This window comes from Pan paniscus, chromosome 21 (assembly GCF_029289425.2).
Source record: "Pan paniscus chromosome 21, NHGRI_mPanPan1-v2.0_pri, whole genome shotgun sequence".
Lineage (NCBI taxonomy): Eukaryota > Metazoa > Chordata > Mammalia > Primates > Hominidae > Pan > Pan paniscus.
The window spans coordinates 57,398,565-57,416,312 of NC_073270.2; the positions used below are offsets into that span (position 1 = coordinate 57,398,565).

Sequence of the window (17,748 nt, forward strand, 5' to 3'; positions counted from 1 at the left end):
CCCCAGAGTCCTACTCAGGGAGGGCCAGTTTAGAAGTGGGGTACTCACTAACACCTCTCGATTGTGGGCCAGACAAACATCTAGGGAGTGAGCTGAGATAACTGCATTCCCTCCCAAAACAAAGTGATATACAACAAGGTTACTTAACATTCTGGCTTCTGTTCAAAGAAATCACCCCGTAACACACAAGATAGAGGATTTCAGGGGCTTGCATCTCACTGCTGTTAACAGCCTGAGTTAGGGTCTCAATAACTGCAGGTCAGGCCAGCAGCAGAAAACACAACCTCGTTAAGGTGGATGAATGAACAGATATATTAGACGCGAGCTGGATAAAATGCTGGAAAGGTAGAAAGGGCGGGGAGGGGATCCTGTCTCAGGAGTCTGTTGTGTTTTCTCCTTTGGGTGACAAGAAACCAAAGGGGCAGAGCCCACACCTTTCCCTGCCTCAAATGCCCATGTGAGGGACTCAGGCCAGAAACCATCCGTGAAAGGGCTTTTTCATCATTTCTTGGCCAGCAATAAACCACCTGTGACAAGTTTTTAAAGTTTTCTCTTTGTACCTGGGATGCTGTGCTTGGGAAATAAGCCAGATCACGCTCAGTAGCCTTGAATTTTTGTCAAAAGCAGGATACATACCAATCATCAGAGCACGTATGATACGAGGCGGGAATGTGACATCTGATAAAAGGGGTTATTTGGTGGCATTCAATAAGATAAATACTTAAGCTCACAAAGAGTCACCGGTCAGCCCTAATCCAGCCTTTCAAAATTATAAATCTATCCACAGACACACGGTTTTCTTCACTCAATACGAAAATACATTCAAATGCACCAGGCAGTGGTTGCAGGTTCAAATGCCGACAGGCGTTGGGAGAGAAGTAGACAGGCATAGGGCAGGGCCATGTGGGGGTCAGAAGAAAACTGAGGCAGCAGCTGCCCAGCTTGGCCAACCACTGTCAGGTAGAAGTTGGGCCTACTATTTCCAGACCTGATCTTTCTTGAGAAAAACTAATTTTGATATAAAATCAAGTGATTTTTAAATACTGCTTCAATTTTTTTTTTTAACATAGCATGAAACAAACAAAACACAGCCTGCTAGGAATCAGCGGAAGAGACAGTGGCATAAAAGGTCACTTCTTGCCGGGCGCAGTGGCTCACGCCTGTAATCCCAACACCTTGGGAGGCTGAAGTGGGCCGATCACCTGAGGTATGGAGCTCAAGACCAGCCTGGCCAACATAGTGAAAACCCATCTCTACTAAAAAAAAGTGCAAAAAATTCACTGGGCCGGTGGGTGCCTGTAATCCCAGCTACTCGGGAGGCTGAGGCAGGAGAATCCCTTAAACCCGGGAGGCGGAGGTTGCAGTGAGCTGAGATTGTGGCACTGCACTCCAGCCTGAGCAACAGAGCAAGACTTCATCTCAAAACAAACAAATAAACTAAAAATACAAAATTAGCCAGGCATGGTGGCATATGCCTGTAGTCCCAGCTACCCAGGAGGCTAAGGCAAGAGAATAGCTGGAACCCAGGAGGCGGAGGTTGCAGTGAGCCAAGATTGCACCTTTGCACTCCAGCCTGGGTAGCAGAGCGAGACTCTGTCTCAAAAAAGAAAAAAAAAAAGAAATGACTATATATTAACTCTATTCTGAGCCAACACTAATATAACACGGGACAGAGCTTTTGCCTCTATGGCCCATGGATAAGCTAACACCAAGGGAGGCACATCTGACAGTTTCCTACAGTGTCTGTAAAACACTGTCCAGCCCTGCTCAAACAGCCCCCGCTGTCTTCTTCTGAACAACCACAATCCTGTTTTGAGACCCCACTTCGGTGGTTAATCAATAATACTGATGGAAGAATTCCCCTATAGTTCCTAACCTCTGTTCTTTGACCTTACCCCTTGGGTCCAAGGTCATGGCAACGTGGTGGTAAAACTCCAACACCCTCCTAAATCTTTCTGTTTCACACTCCGAGCTCATTCATGCACACATCTGAATGCTGTCATTGTCTGGACCTGAGGCTGAGGCTCAGGCTATGCCCAGGCATGGAGGGGAACTGCATACATCTGATGGTTCACCAAGAATGTGCTCATAAAAAAACAAACCAACCAACCTCATAGCCGCAGAAGGACCGCGAGATTGCCTGCCCTCCCCGGCACCATGTACTTGAGCTATCCAGCAGGTTTTACACTCACGTTCAGCAACAAGGTTAAGACGAGGCAAAAGGAGACAAATGGGACCTTTTACACACATGGTCAAAGATGTGCAGAGAGAACGTGGAAGGCAATGCATCGTGGCATGATTTATGATAGCCCAAAGGGGGAAACCTCCTAAGTGGTAAGCTTGGGAGATAGAACAAATACTCTGTGGTGTACGTACGCAGAAGAATATTGTATAGCCATTAAAAATCCTCTTATTGGCCCAATGCAGTGCTTATGCCTGTAATTCCAGCACTCTGGGAGGCTGAGGCAGGACAGTTGCTTGAGTTTGGAGTTTGAGATTGGCCTGGTCAACATAGCAAGACCCCCATTGCTACAATAAAATACAAAAATTATCCAGGTGTGGTGGTGTGCGCCTCTCATCCCAGCTACTTGGAAGGCTGAGGCGGGAAGACCGCTTGAGGCCAGGAGGTCAAGGCTGCAGTGAGCCAAGACTGCACCACTGTATTCCAGCCTGGGCAATACAGCAAGATCCTATCTCAAAAAAATAAGCAAAACACATTAAAAAAGAAAGAAATTCTGTGACTTGCAGCAACATAGGTGGAACTGGAAGTTGTTAAGTGAAACATGCTCATTTTAATTTTCCTTTCTAAGGGATGAATCCTAATGAGGTGGGTGGTAAAGGCAAGATACTCAGAAGGTAGGCTGCCAGGGTCTGGCAGAAAAAGGCTTATTTTCACCAAGCTCGGAAGCTTCCCCAGATGAGAAAAGAGGGAAGGGACCAAAGAATAAAAATAAAAAATAAAAATTCCACTGCACTTGGAAGATGCAGAGTGTCTGAACATTACCTCCAAACAGGGCACCCTGTTTGGCTAAAAATAGCCAGAGACTGTGGAACTTCATCCAGTATCAGCCCTGAGTCTCCCACACACAGGCATCTTCACTCTCTGGAGCACTTCAGGAGTTTACAAAGCACTTTCAAACCATCATCCCCTGGGGAGGAAAGTGGTATTGTGGGTTGCATAGTCCAGACTCTAGGCGTGGGCTGTCTGGTTTTAATCTTGCCAGCTATGCGACCATGGGAACTTTCCTTGGCCAACTTACACTTCATCTACAAAATGGGCACAATCATTGTGACTCTATCATAAGAGGGGCTCATAGCCCAGGGCCTGGCACAGAGCAGGTATTCAATAGGTGGTCATTTCTCACTGCCGTCAGTACCACTGTTATCACCATTACTACCTCATCTTTAGCAAGGACCTGTGAGGTCAATGGCCCTAGTCCCTCTTTACCTTTGAGGAGGCTGAGGTGCAGCAATGATTTGCTTAAAATCGCACAGCTAGGCCGGGTGCGGTAGTTCACGCCTGTAATCCCAGCACTGTGGGAGGCCAAGGCGGGCAGATCACTTGAGGTCAGGAGCTCGAGACCAGCCTGGCCAACATGGTGAAACCCCGTCTCTACTAAAAATTCAAAATTAGCCGGGCGTGGTGGCAGATGCCTGTAGTCCCAGCTACTTGGGAGGTGAGGCAAGAGAATCGCTTGTACCTGGGAGGCGGAGGTTGAAGTGAGCCAAGATCATACCACCGCACTCCAGCCTGGGCAGCAGAGCGAGAATCCATCTCAAAAAAAAAAAAAATCACACAGCTGATTGAATTGAAAGTTACAAGTTAAACATGGCCAGCAATTGCACTGCAGAAGCAGGGAAGACCAATGTGATGCCCTCACCTTCCATGAAAGTGAGTAGACAGGGTCTTGAAATACAGACATGCATTTATGCCACTGGGAGGCTACAGGAACCCACGGCAGATGTTTCAGTAAAACTCAGCCCTCTGCTGAGGTCACAGTGCAATGATATTCCATGTCCTGGCACATTTGTAAAAACTGAGCTACTAAAAGCAAAGTGCAAAGCTGCATCTATAATTCACAGTTGTGCTTTTAAATTTTAAAAAATACTTTAATAGGCTGGGTGCGGTGGCTCACGCCTGTACTCTCAGCACTTTGGGAGGCCAAGGTGGGTGAGTCACAAGGTCAGGAATTTGAGACCAGCCTGGCCAATATGGTGAAACCCCGTCTCTACTAAAAATACAAAAATTAGCTGGGCATGGTGGCGTGCACCTGTAGTCCCAGCTGCTCGGGAGGCCGAGGCAGGAGAATCACTTGAACCCAGGAGACGGAGGTTGCAGTGAGCCGAGATGGTGCCACTGCACTCCAGCCTGGGTGACAGAGTGAGACTCCGTCTCAAAAAAAAAAAAAAAAATATATATATATATATATATATATTTTAATGAAGCGTGAGGGTAATTCTAATACATGCAAAGAATTATCTCTGCAAGTATACCCAGATATTAATAACAGCGGGTGTCGCAGAGGAAGAAGCCTGGGAGAATGGAAGTCAGGGAAGGAGAGCAACAGGCTTCTCACTCTGTGCCATGAGCGTGTGCTAGCCATGCAGACACTCTGCATGTTACCTAGAACTGCTGATTCATTGCTCTGGAATTATTCAGCTATTCAAGGCCCAGTGAAATACAGCAAGCAGCTTTCATTCATACACACACAAGTGCATCCATGTGCACACACATACTAACATGGCACACAGGAAAATACATCACACATACACACACACACACACACACACGTATACCTGAACACAAGCCTAAGTCCTACAGAAATGTGAAAGTCATATGACTTTCTTTTTTTTTAATTTTTTTTTTGAGACAGTCTCGCTCTGTTGCCCAGGCTCGAGTGCAGTGGTGCAATCTCGGAAAGCCATATGACTTTCTAAAGGAAGTTACTTAATTCACCCTCCTTCCTGTTTAATTATATGTACTACAGCATGATTCTGTACTGGTCCTCTCTCTCTCTCTCCATATATATATATATATATATATATATATACACATACACACACACACACACAAAGTAAATATTATTTTATATATTTATATATTATTTCAATATTAAAATTATTATTTACACAATATATATTTACATAATATATTATATAATATATATTTACATAATATATTATATAATATATATTTACATAATATATTATATAACATATATTTACATTATATATATTTCTTTACATATTTATAATATGTAAATATTTACATATTATATAAATATGCATATCTTATATATTATATAAATACACATACAATAAAATAAATATATATGTATATTTAAATATGCATACATTTAGAAGGAGTCTGAGAAAATCTATACCAGAACATAAACAGTAGTAGTTATCGCCAGGTGGCAAGAATCACAGGTTATTTTTTATCTTCTTTTTGATTCTACAATTTCTCCCTTTTCTGTAGTGAAGACATTAGTACTTGTGATTTTAAAACCTTTTTTGGCTGGGAGTGGTGGCTCACGCTTGTAATCCTAGCACTTTGGGAGGCCGAGGTGAGTGGATCATTTGAGGTTAGAAGTTTGAGACCAGCCTGGCCGGCATGGTGAAACCCTGTCTCTACTAAAAATACAAAAATTAACTAGGCATGGTGGTGGGCGCCTGTAGTCCCAGCTACTCAGGAGGCTGAGGCAGAAGAATGGTTTGAACCCGGGAGGCAGAGAATGCAGTGAGCCAAGATCACACCACTGGGCGACAGAGCAAGACTCTGTCTCAAAAGCGAATGGCCAAAAAAAGAAAAAAAGTTTTTAAATATGAAAAATTCATGGAAAAGACAAGTGAATGAGCCATGGACAGAGCTGATCCTAGCTGCTTACAGGACAGCACCTCCTGGCTCAAACCAAGAAACAAAGGCTTGGAAAGTTGCATTATCACCAAGGCCCCCACTGCCACTCCCCACCACCCACTCTCGACACTGTGGAACATCCTGGAAATGGTGGGATGCTGTCAGGGCTGAGGCCTGCTCGCTCCAGCATCTGAGCAGTGCTCCGCTCCTCCGGGTCCAACTGTATCTATTTCATTTCCTCCGTGACTTACTGTACGGTGGCAGGGAGGGCCCAGCGCCCCCAGGCTGTAATCGATAGCTGAATAAAGACACTTCAAGGTTCCCCAGCTGGAATGTGCACAGGAAACAAATTTAGGAAATCCTGCTTTCTGTTACAGGAAATGAATCCTACGCCAACTGGTAGAAATTACTCCAGCAGCAACCAAGTAAAATGCATACTGGTTTCTACACATGTTCCATAAACTGACCTTGCCTAGGCTAGCAATGTTTTATTGATATTGAATTTCAAAGGCACGATTCTAGAGCCAGCCAAGTCTCTGCAGAATCCTACAGGGACTTGGAAACAGTACGGCTTTCTGAAAGATTTCACCTGAACTAGATTTAGCCTCCTCTGAGCCTCATGAGGCATTTATATAAACCTATTTGTATTTGGCAGTAGGCGGCCTCTGAAGTAGTTTAGAAGGCTGATCAGGAAGACATTAACAATGACTATACCTTTAGTAAGATTATGGGCTACTTTTTACTTTTCTGATCAATGCATTCATGTGTTCTACTATAGACATAAAATAACTGTGCAATACAAAATAATAAAAGTTGTAAAAAAAAAAAAAAAAAAAAAAACCACAGCAAGGCCAGTCGCAGTGGCTCACGCCTGTAATCCCAACACTTTGGGAGGCCAAGGTGGGCGGATCACGAGGTCAGGAGATCGAGACCAACCTGGCTAACACGGTGAAACCCCATCTCCACTAAAAATACAAAAAAAATAGCCGGGCGTGGCAGCGTGTGCCTGTAGTCCCAGCTGCTGGGGAGACTGAGGCAGAAGAATGTTGTGAACCCGGGAGGCGGAGCTTGCAGTGAGCCGAGATCACGCCACTGCACTCCAGCCTGGGTGACAGAGCAAGACTCCGTCTCAAAAAAAAAAAAAACCACAGCAAAAAGGTAACACTGGCCTCTGAAGACACCAAAGGCCAAAGGAAAGTAGTTCTTTTTTTTTTTTCTCAATCATGATTCAGAATCTTAGAAAAACAAGACAAATCTGATTTCAAGTGCAATTCATCCACAGAAGAGATAAAGTACCATTCACTTTGAGAAAAAGAGGCCGAGAAGTGCAAAGCATTCCATGAAAGATTTATCCTCATGGAAAAATCTTTGCACAGCCCTAAAACAAATACACCAAAGTCCAGTGGGAGCAGAGGAGTGGGCAACAGGCATTAAAGCCTCCAGAGATGCCAACAGGAGCATCAGGGGCCTCAGGCAGGACTTGCTTCTCAGATCATCAGCATCTGGAGCTTGCTCAAATTTGAATTCCGCTGGGTGCGGTGGTTACGCCTGTAACCCCAGCACTTTAGGAGGCTGAGGCAGGGAGATCACTTAAGCTCAGGAGTTTGAGACCAGCCTGGCTAACATGGTGAAAACCCTGTCTCTACTAAAAATACAAAAATTTGCCAGGCATGGTGGCGCACTTCTGTAATCCCAACTACTTGGGAAGCTGAGGCATGAGAATCGCTTGAACCCGGAAGGTGGAGGTTGCAGTGAGCCGAGATCATACCACTGCACTCCAGCCTGGGCGACAGAGCAAAAAAAAAAGGCCTGGCACGGTGGCTCACGCCTGTAGTCCCAGCACTATGGGAGGCTGAAGGATCACTTGAGGTCAGGAGCTCAAATAAAATAAAATAAATTTGAATTCCATCAAATACCCACAGGTTACTGGTTCCAAGTCCATAGCTACCAAAAATATGGCCCTCTCTGACATCGCTATTCCACAGTATCATTCCCAAAGGGAAAAACAGACTAAACCTGCCAAGCCACAGAAAGAAGAAATGATGATAAACCTGAAATTGTCACTTACTATGGCACAAGTCCAAGTAGATCAGGACAATCACCCAAACCTACCCTCCCTCCCCCTCTCTCTTTCTGCACACAATTCCCATCTCAGAAGGTAGCCAGGGGTGTGCAACATTTTTCACTCCTAAAAAGCCTGGTTCAAATGTCAACAGTCACGGATGAACTGGGTTTTATAGCTTGAGCTGTTCCACAAACACCCTGCAGGCTGGAAGGAGGAGTCTCCCAGGTGACAAATTCCACTGCCTAAAAAAGGGAGAAAGAAGCACCAGGACACAGAAGATGACCCTCAAGCGTTCTTCCATTTGTGAACTTTGGGAAAGATGTTCATTGTGCCATCCCCCAACCGCCAGGAACCGCAGGCTCACTGATACTTGCAAATTGGTCCAGAACTTTAGGAGCCCCATTCTTCCTAAAATGGATTTAAAAAATTTGGGATTCCTCCCAATGCTGGTAGAAGAGTTAAATGTTTAAAAAAAAAGAAAAATTCTGGGAAGCACTCTGGCCATAGTTACCATGAGCCTTATACTCATTTAAAGCCGGGCATGGTGGCACACGCCTGTAGTCCTGACTACTCAGGAGGCTGAGGTGGGAGGATGGCTCATACCCACGAGTTCAGGGCTGCAGTGAGCCATGATTGCACCTATCAAGAGCCGCTGCACTACTCCAGCCTGGGCAACATAGCGAGACCCCATCTCTAAAAATAAAATAGGTCATTCAATTTGACCCACAAGATATAATGACTGCCTACTTGGGGCTTCACAACAGCCCCACTGTGGGGGTTCCATGGCACAGATCTGGAGGCACAGCAAGCATAAGTAACCGCCCAAGTGTGGAGCTGGATCCCGGGAGTAAGTCACACACTATACTGTGTCACACAAGCCTCCTCCCTAGGGGCCTGGGGCTGTCTTGTTAGCACTAATATCACAGTGTTAGTCTACTCAAAAGTATCTCTTGAATTCATAAACCCAATCACGCCACTTCTAGAATTATAAGGTGTAAGGATGTTCATTGCAAAATACTTATAAATATCATTGCTAAAAATTAGGAATAACCTAAGTTCCTACAGTATGAGAAGTTCCAATTATGAGAATAGTTAGGATATTAGGGTATATGCATAGGTAGCAATTCTTAAAGAATGTTTTTAATAATATTCAAGATGATTAGAAAACAGAAATGATAAAATAGTAAGTGAAAAAAGGAGGATACAAACTATATCAATAGGAAAATTCACGTTTTAAAAAGTAAATTAAAAGATATTGAAAGGTGGCCGGGCGCTGTGGCTCACACCTAAAATCCCAGCACTCTGGGAGATGGAGCCGGGAAGATCGTGCCACTGCACTCCAACCTGAGTGACAGAGCAAAACAAAAACAAACAAACAAACAACACCTCAACAACAAAAAGAAAAACAGACAAAATGAAAATGGATAAAGGATATGGATAGACATTTTTCCAAAGAAGATAAACAAATGGCCAATAAGCATACGAAAAGACGCTCAACATCAGGGGCCATCCGGAAAATACAAATCAAAACCACAATGAGATACCGCTCCACACTGACTAGAACGTCCAGAATCCAAACAACTGACAGTAACAACGATTGACCAAGATGTGGAGAAACGGAAACTGTCATACGTTGCTGGTAGATACGTAAAATAGTGCAGCCACTTTTGGAAAACAGACAGACAGCTCCTCAAAAGGTTAACTATGGAGTCACCATATGACATTGCCAACCCACTCCTAGGTATATACCCAAGAGAAACAGAAATCTACACCCACTCAAATACTTGTACACAATTGTCCATAGCAGCATTATCTATATAGACAAAAAAAAAAAAATCCAAATGTGCATTAATTGATGAATGGATAAATAAAATGTAATATATCCATAAACAGATTATTATTCAGTGATAAAAAGGAATGAAGCATTGATGAGTGAATATGCATGGATAAATCTTGAAAACATTAAGTAAAACAGGCCAATCACAAAAGGCCACCTATTGTATGGTTCCAGATGTTTGGACTGTCTGTCATAGGCAAATCTATAGAGGTAGAAAGTAGATTAGTGGGTGCTTTAGGGCTGGAGGAATGAGGAAGACAAGGGAGTACAGCAGGAAAGTGGGTATAGAATTTCCTTTGGGGTGATAAAAATATCCTAATTTGATTGTGATGATGGTTGCAAAAAAAAAAAATCCCAAAATATACTAACTATATTAAGAAGCCATTCTCACCAACGCAGTGACTCACGCCTGTAATCCCAACACTGTGGGAGGCCAAGGCCGGTGGATCACCTGAGGTCAGGAGTTCAAGACCAGCTTGGCCAACATGGTGAAACCCCATCTCTACTAAAAACACAAAAAATTAGCCGGGCATGGTGGTGGGTGCCTGTAATCCCAGCTATTCAGGAGGCTGAGGCAGGAGAATCACTCGAACCCCAGAGTGGGTGGTTGTAGTGAGCCGAGATCACGCCACTGCACTCCAGACTGGGCAAAAGAGTGAGACTGTATCTCGGGGAAAAAAATAAAATAAAAAAGTCATACTTTAAATGGGTAGACTGTATGGAATGTGGAGTTTATCTTAATTATTTACATCTTTTTTAAAGTATGTGGTTTAAATGGGACCTTGTGCCCTGTTATGCTGGCCTTTTGAGTTATAAAACAAAATCTCTAACTTTCCTAATTCAGACTATACCTCAAGTCCAAGGCTATTCTTTTTAGAGGAAAGGTGTTTCTTTCTTGTATTTGAAAATGTGTCTCCCAGCAGCCCTGCATCATCCTGGCTCCTGTCTGCCCTGACACATTGCTTCCTTAGAAAACGCCTAATTCCAGCACAGAGAAAACAAGCAGGGCCTCCCCATGCCTTGCCGCACCTGCCCAGGTTTACCTCATCGGGGCTGGATGCCTGGTACACGCGGCAGGAGTCTTCGTACTGCTTCTCGGCCTCAGCCTGATCGGTCACACCGTTGGACTCATACACAGGAGTCACGTTGTGGCAGAGCGCGATGGCCTTCACGGCTTCGTGCACGCGGCTGCTCATGGTCCGCCGGACCTTAGTGGTGAGCGTCGGGCCCTTCTGAGCCGGTGGGTCCTGGGATTGCTACAGGAAGGAGAAATGAACAAGGAAGATGACCAGAGGCAGGAATGATTTGGAGAGTGTGGAAGAACAGCCATGCAGCTATTGTTTCTTTTTTCTACTGTTCCAACACACAGAACCCTTAGATATATCTACAATGATGTTGCAAATAAATGACATGCAATTTTCAGGGTTTGTCATTTATGCTCGGCAAAAAAAAAGAAAAAGAGACAGAGGAAAAAAAATACAATTTAATGAACGAGAACGATTCTACCTGCAGATTGAGTGAATCTATCCTCCCTGGGGTGGTGTCGGGGGCTTTTGACAGAATGAGGACCCCACTGCACTGAAAGGGATCCCGGTAGTTCAGAGCAGGGCTTCCCCACTTGGGTACTCCTATGTTGGGGGACATTATATAGGGTGTTCAGCAGCATCCCTGTCCTCCAGCCACCAGATGCGCTGGACGCCAGCAGCACTCCCCTAGTTGTGACAAGAGATGTCACCAAATGTCCAATAGAGGCCAAAATCACCCTCGGCTTAGAACCACTGTTTAAGCTCACAATCTTCTTGGTTTACAACAGAAGGCAACAACCTCATCTGGTACCGTATGCAAGTAACAACCATCAGCAACAAGCAATCCAGGGCAGTCCAGCAAGGCGTCAGGAACAGCCGGAGGAAACCTTGGCCGGATGGGACTCACTGCAAAACGGCACCTGGCTCCCCACTGAAGCTAGACTTTTGGGTGTAATGGTAACTGTGCTCAAGTTTTGCCTTGCAGGCTGACTTTAGACCCCAGCTCTTGCCTGAGAGGCAGCTCCATGGCATACAACTGGCCTTCTCCATCCCTTCCTTTCCAACTGGCAACACAGCTCAGCCCCTGAAAGGCCAGGAATGGGTTAAGTCTTGGAAAAATGGTTTTGAGCAACATGGTAAAAAGAGCACTAAAGGGTAACCAAAGCTAAGCCTTATTCTTGGATGGGCGGTAAGCAGCTAGGACACCTGCAGCAAGTGGTGTCTGTCCTCTGAGGCTGTTTCCTGTCAACGAGAGGAGTGGCCGGGCACGGTGGCTCACGCCTGTAATACCAGCACTTTGGGAGGCCAAGGCGGGTGGATCACTTGAGGTCAGGAGTTCAAGACCAGCCTGCCGAACATGGTAAAACCCTGTCTCTACAAAAATACAAAAATTAGCTGGGTGTGGTGGCACTGTAATCCCAGCTACTCGGGAGGCTGAGGCAGGAGAGGAGTGAACTAGAGATGGTTTTCAATCCATGCTCCACACTGAGCCCCAGGAATCCTGAGAAACCCGCTCAGCACCACCAACTGCAGCAGGATGGGAGATGCAGCCTGCAGCTCCGTTCCTCTGTCACACATCGGGTGCCACCTATGCTTCCTTTTTTTTTTTTTTTTTTGAGACATGAGTCTCACTCTGTCACCCAGGCTGGAGTGCAGTGGCGTGATCTCAGCTCACTGCAATCTCCGCCTCCTGGGTTCAAGTGATTCTCCTGCCTCAGCCTCCCGAGTAGCTGGCATTACAGGCGCCCGCCACCAAGCCCTGCTAATTCTTGTATTTTTAGTAGAGATGGGGTTTCATCATGTTGGCCAGGCTGGTCTCGAACTCCTGACCTCAAACGATCCGCCTGCCTCGGCCTCCCAAAGTGCTGGGATTACAGGTGTGAGCCACCGTGCCCGGCCCCCACCTAGGCTTCCTTTGAAGAAAGGGTTCTACTGCTTTAGAATATAATGAAAATTAAGACCACTGGGGGCGGGGGTGGGGAAAGGCACTTGTTAACAATCTACGGCTCATTGTTGAACACAAGCCAAATGCCCTCACATCTGATCAGCACCTGCCTGCATCTCCAGCTGTCCCTCATGCCATCTTCCTCCCGTTCCCTCTGCTCCAGCCATGCTGGCCTTTCTGTTCTTTGGGCACTGCCAAGCTTCTTCCTGCCTGAGGGCCTCTGCACTTGCCGTGCCCTCTGCCTGGAACCCCATCCCCCAGCTCACTGCAGGGCTGGCTTGCTCAGTCTCATCATTCAGGCCTCAAATCAACTTTACCTCCTCAAAGAGGCTCTTCCTGGGCCCCCCAGTTCATGGCACTCCTCTTGCCTTCCCATTGCAAGTCACATTTCGGCAACACCCTGTGTGTTACTCTCTTCATTGTCTAAATTGGCCTATTTACCTGACGGTTCCCTCTCATTAGACCATAGAAACAGAAGGCTCACCTGAGTGAGTTACTCATCACTGTATTCCTAGTATCCAGGGCAGTGTCTGGTATGTAACAGATATTTGCTGAACAATTAAATTAATAACTTAATAGTCCCAAGGTGGTGGTAGGGAGTCCTCAATTGACATGAATTTTTTTTCATTTTCAAGAAGTAACAACTATGAAATCGACATCAGTTTCAGATTTTAAATCACAGATTTAGACAAGGGGTCACCTACAACAGTCTTACTGAATCCACAGCTAACTGAATCGTGGAGGCTAGAAATGTGTATGGAGTTACCAGATTCTACATTCTATTAAAAACATATTTATCCAACAGGAGAGAAGTGATCTGATCCTTTAAAATGAGTCGCACTTTACACCCATGACACCCGATTGCCCAAAATAGAGAACAGATGGGTTACAAGAAACAAGAAAATGACTTTCATTTAATTTTTTAATACTATTTTTAGTAGTAGCATTAGACTCCTCAGGTAATTAGACAATTACTAAATTATTCTGGTCACTGCGGGGACACAGCGCTCTGCCTTCCTGCTCTGTTAACCTCTGGTGTCAGGAGCACACGAGTTTCACTTCCAGGCCAAAGGGCACTGCATGGTAACAATAATTAGAGTAATGAATCAGAACTCCGGTTTAAATGAATCATTATTTGCCGAGTGCTTTTAATTATAAAGAATTTAACTCTAAAATTATAAAGAAAAGATTTACAGAAAGGTTCTCTATTGGAGAGACTAAATCGAGAACCCTTTTTTTTTTAAATTCTATAATTTAGGTTCTAGCCACAAACACGTGTCTTCATTTCTGTCTGCATTCCTTAGCACCTGGACCAAATCGTTATTTAACATTAGGCGCAATAACAAGACCTTTGACAAAGTAATTACTGTGGTTGGCAAGTTTCAGTATCCATGGATTTAAATGAAAAGCTGTACTGAGGGCATCCTTCATGAACTTCTGGATTTTGTAAAGCAATCTGCTTTCATATCTACAAAAGTCAAATGCTTCCACTAATATTTCAAACATAGGATAACACAGAGCCATGGGATTTTGTATTCCAGGTGAAACAATTCCCAAGCAAGGCAAAAAGAGAACCACAGACGGTCAGATGTTCACAAAGGCCTCACTCAGGAGACAATCTGACAACGAATGAATTAGAAGACTACTATGATAGCCTGACCAACATCACAGGCCACAGGTTCAATGCCTCCACCCACATATCTTTCTCTCTTAAATTAATACTTTCCCACCTTTCCTACTAAAATGTTCCAGGAAGGAGAGGAAATACTCATTGGTGCTGAAACTGCTTCTTTTAATTGTTAAATAAAGTCTCATTTGCACACCAAATGGTCATGCGCATACATCCTTAAGGCACTGAAACTGACCAGGGGCTGTGTTTGGATGATGCCTGTCTTAGGCCTGGTCTTCAAACATCCTCACATTCCCCATATGGAAGAGTTTCACATTGTACAGTGTTTATCTCCAACCTCCTCCCCATAGGCCCTTTAACCTACACACATTTCTTCTTACTTAAAAAATACCAGGGGAAAACAAAAACAGATGTGGCATCCACAGAGGCAGGTTATGACTCTTTTTGCCCTGGGGAAAAACCACTGGTCCCCTTATGGAGGGAGGGAGGGCAGAACAGCTCCACATGAGGTCAGAAGTGACTTCAGAACCAAGCACAGGTCACTATTGGGAGAGGAATTAAGATCTCCAAATACAAAGGGCCCTGACTTGGGCCCCTGGGCGGGTGTCTCGAATCCTATAAAGCCCCTGAGTCATTTATAGCATCCCAGCCAATAAATGAGACACCAAGGCAGGGAAAATAGGCTTCCCTTTCCCATTAGTAATCCACGGCTAGGGCCATTTCCTGACAAGAACTCCAGCCTGTTATTACAGAAAAGATTAATACAAAAATTAAACATTGAGTCACCAGGAATGCCAGTTTTCTTTCCAAATGCAGTTAAAACTTCACCACATATGGGCATTCATACTATTAATGGATATTAGGAATGGGTTGCAATTGACTGAAATACACTTTTTTTTTTTTTTTTTTTGAGACAGGGTCTCACTCTGTTGCCCAGGCTGGAGTGAGGAGGCATGATCACAGCTCACTGCAGCCTCAACCTTCTGGGCTCAAGTAATCCTCCCACCTCAGCCTTCTGAATACCGGGACCACAGGCGTGCACCACCATGCCCAGCTTTTTTTTTTTTTTTTTTTTTTTTGGTAGAGACAAGGTCTCCCTCTTATTGCCCAGGCTGTTTTCTAACTGCCAGGCTCAAGTCAACCTCCCCCCTCGGCCTCCCAAAGTGCTGGGATTATAGGTGTGAGCCACTGCACCCAGCCAGAAATACACTATTAAAGATAAAGAATTTCTGTTATGATAACCCTAACTAACCTGCCACATCAAAAAAGCTCAGAGCTGATGACTCATTCACCTCAAAGGGCCACCATCAAAGAGACAGGCTCAGAGCTACTACCTCCAAATGAATCAGCTGAGCCACAGGCTGATTAAGTGACTAAGTAAATCCAATGTTTACTGTTTTAGAGCAGACATCATCATGCAACACAAAGTCAATAAATTTAAATGTACCCATATATCATCATCATTCTCAACTTGGATGATTTTGACCCTCATTTGGTCATGTCTGGAGACATAATTGGTTGTCACAACTGTGAGGGGACAGGGGTACTATAGAAATCTGTAGCATGCTGCTTAACCTCCTACAAGACACAGGACAGCCTCCCATGACAAAGAATAATCCAGCCCCAATAATGAGAAGCCTGACAGCCACTGAAACTATAAATCCAGGGCTTAGGACCAGGGTGAGTTAGCGCAACTGAACTGTGCTAGCGCAAGGTTGGATCTTGCCTTCATTTAAAATTTCAATATTCCGTTCTTCATGAATGTTTTGCGCTTGAGTTTTTAAAATATTGCACTGCGCCAGGTGTGGTGGCTCACGCCTGTAATCCCAGCACTTTGGGGAAAGAAGAGTGGATTGCCTGAGGTCGGGAGCTCGAGACCAGCCTGGCCAACAGAGTTTCCGAAACCCAGTCTCTACTAAAGATACAAAAATTAGCTGGGCGTGGTGGCAGGTGCCTGTAATCCCAGCTACTCGGCAGGCTGAGGCAGGAGAATTGCTTGAACCTGGGAGGCAGAGGTTGCAGTGAGCTGAGATCACGCCACTGCACTCCAGCCTGGTTAACAGAGCAAGACTCTGTCTCAAAAAAAAAAAAAAATTTTTTTTCACCAAAGTATGATTTGCTTTATTTATTTTTTTTTTGGCACCCGGTTAAATTTGCTATGTGAGTTCCTCACTTGTCTTACTCTAGTCTGGACTGTGTTATGAAACCATTAAAAACCTTGACATGAGTGAAAAGAAGGAAGTTAAATAGTGTTATTCTGGCAGTGGTTCTTAACCAGGAAGGCTTCTCAGAATAACCAATAAAGATTTTTTAAAATATACACGCCGGGCACAGTGGCTCACACCTGTAATCCCAGCACTTTGGGAGGCTGAGGCGGGCGGATCACCTGAGGTCAGGAGTTCGAGATCAGCCTGGCCAACATGGTGAAACCCGGTCTCTACTAAAAATACAAAAATTAGTTGGCATGGTGGCAGGCACCTGTAATCCCAGCTACTCAGGAAGCTGAGGCAGAAGAATCGCTTGAACTCACGAGGCAGAGGTTGCAGTGAGCCAAGATCACACCACTGCACTCCAGCCTGGGCAACAAGATCGAAAACTCTGTCTCAAAAAAAAAGATTTTTAAAATATACATACTTAAGATCCAGACCCAAAGAATGCAGTACAGCCCAGGCATGTATTTATATTTATATTTTTAAAACTTTACAGGCAATTCTGGTGGTCAACTCTAGTTAAAAAAGAAAGGAATATGATGGGTTCTCATTGCAAAGAAAACAGAGACAGAGAGAAATAAAGAACGCATCTATCCAGACACACAAAGGCAGAGCATTTGGCGTTTTATCCACCCAGGTATTAATACTGGTTACTGCCGAATGATATGAATACAGGTGAATTCAATGTCTTGTCTTTGTGCTTGGCCGTATGATTTATTTTTTCTGCAAAAAAACTTTGATAAATACCAGAAAGTTTTTTCAATGAGTAAAAAATGAAGTAGGCTCCATGTCCCAGAGAAAACCACACCAACAAAAAAAATTCTTCCTCAAGAGAATGTAAACTTGGTGGCCCACGCCTGTAATCCCAGCACTTTGGGAGGCCGAGGCGGGTGGATCACGAGGTCAGGAGATCAAGACCATCCTGGCTAACATGGTGAAACCCCATCTCTACCAAAAATACAAAAAATTAGCTGGGCGTGGTGGTAGGCGCCTGTAATCCCAGCTACTTGGGAGGCTGAGGCAAGAGAATGGCATGAACCCAGGAGGTGGAGCTTGCAGTGAGCAGAGATGGCGCCACTGCACTCCAGCCTGGGAAACAGAGCGAGACTCCGTCTCAGAGAAAAAAAAAAAAAAAAGAGAACATAAACTGAACTTTGTATCTGTTTTCTGTGGATGCAG

The 17,748-nt window shown here is 44.7% G+C and overlaps 1 protein-coding gene across 1 annotated transcript in view; it reads right to left on the reverse strand.

Annotated features, from left to right (window-relative positions):
- Nucleotides 1–17,748, reverse strand: part of ATP9A (ATPase phospholipid transporting 9A (putative)) — a 172,545-nt gene that overhangs the window by 49,004 nt on the left and 105,793 nt on the right. Inside the window, exon 14 of the mRNA XM_034947069.3 lies at nt 10,803–11,015. Within this exon, the coding sequence (XP_034802960.1) occupies nt 10,803–11,015 (213 nt within the window). The remainder of the gene's footprint in view (nt 1–10,802; nt 11,016–17,748) is intronic.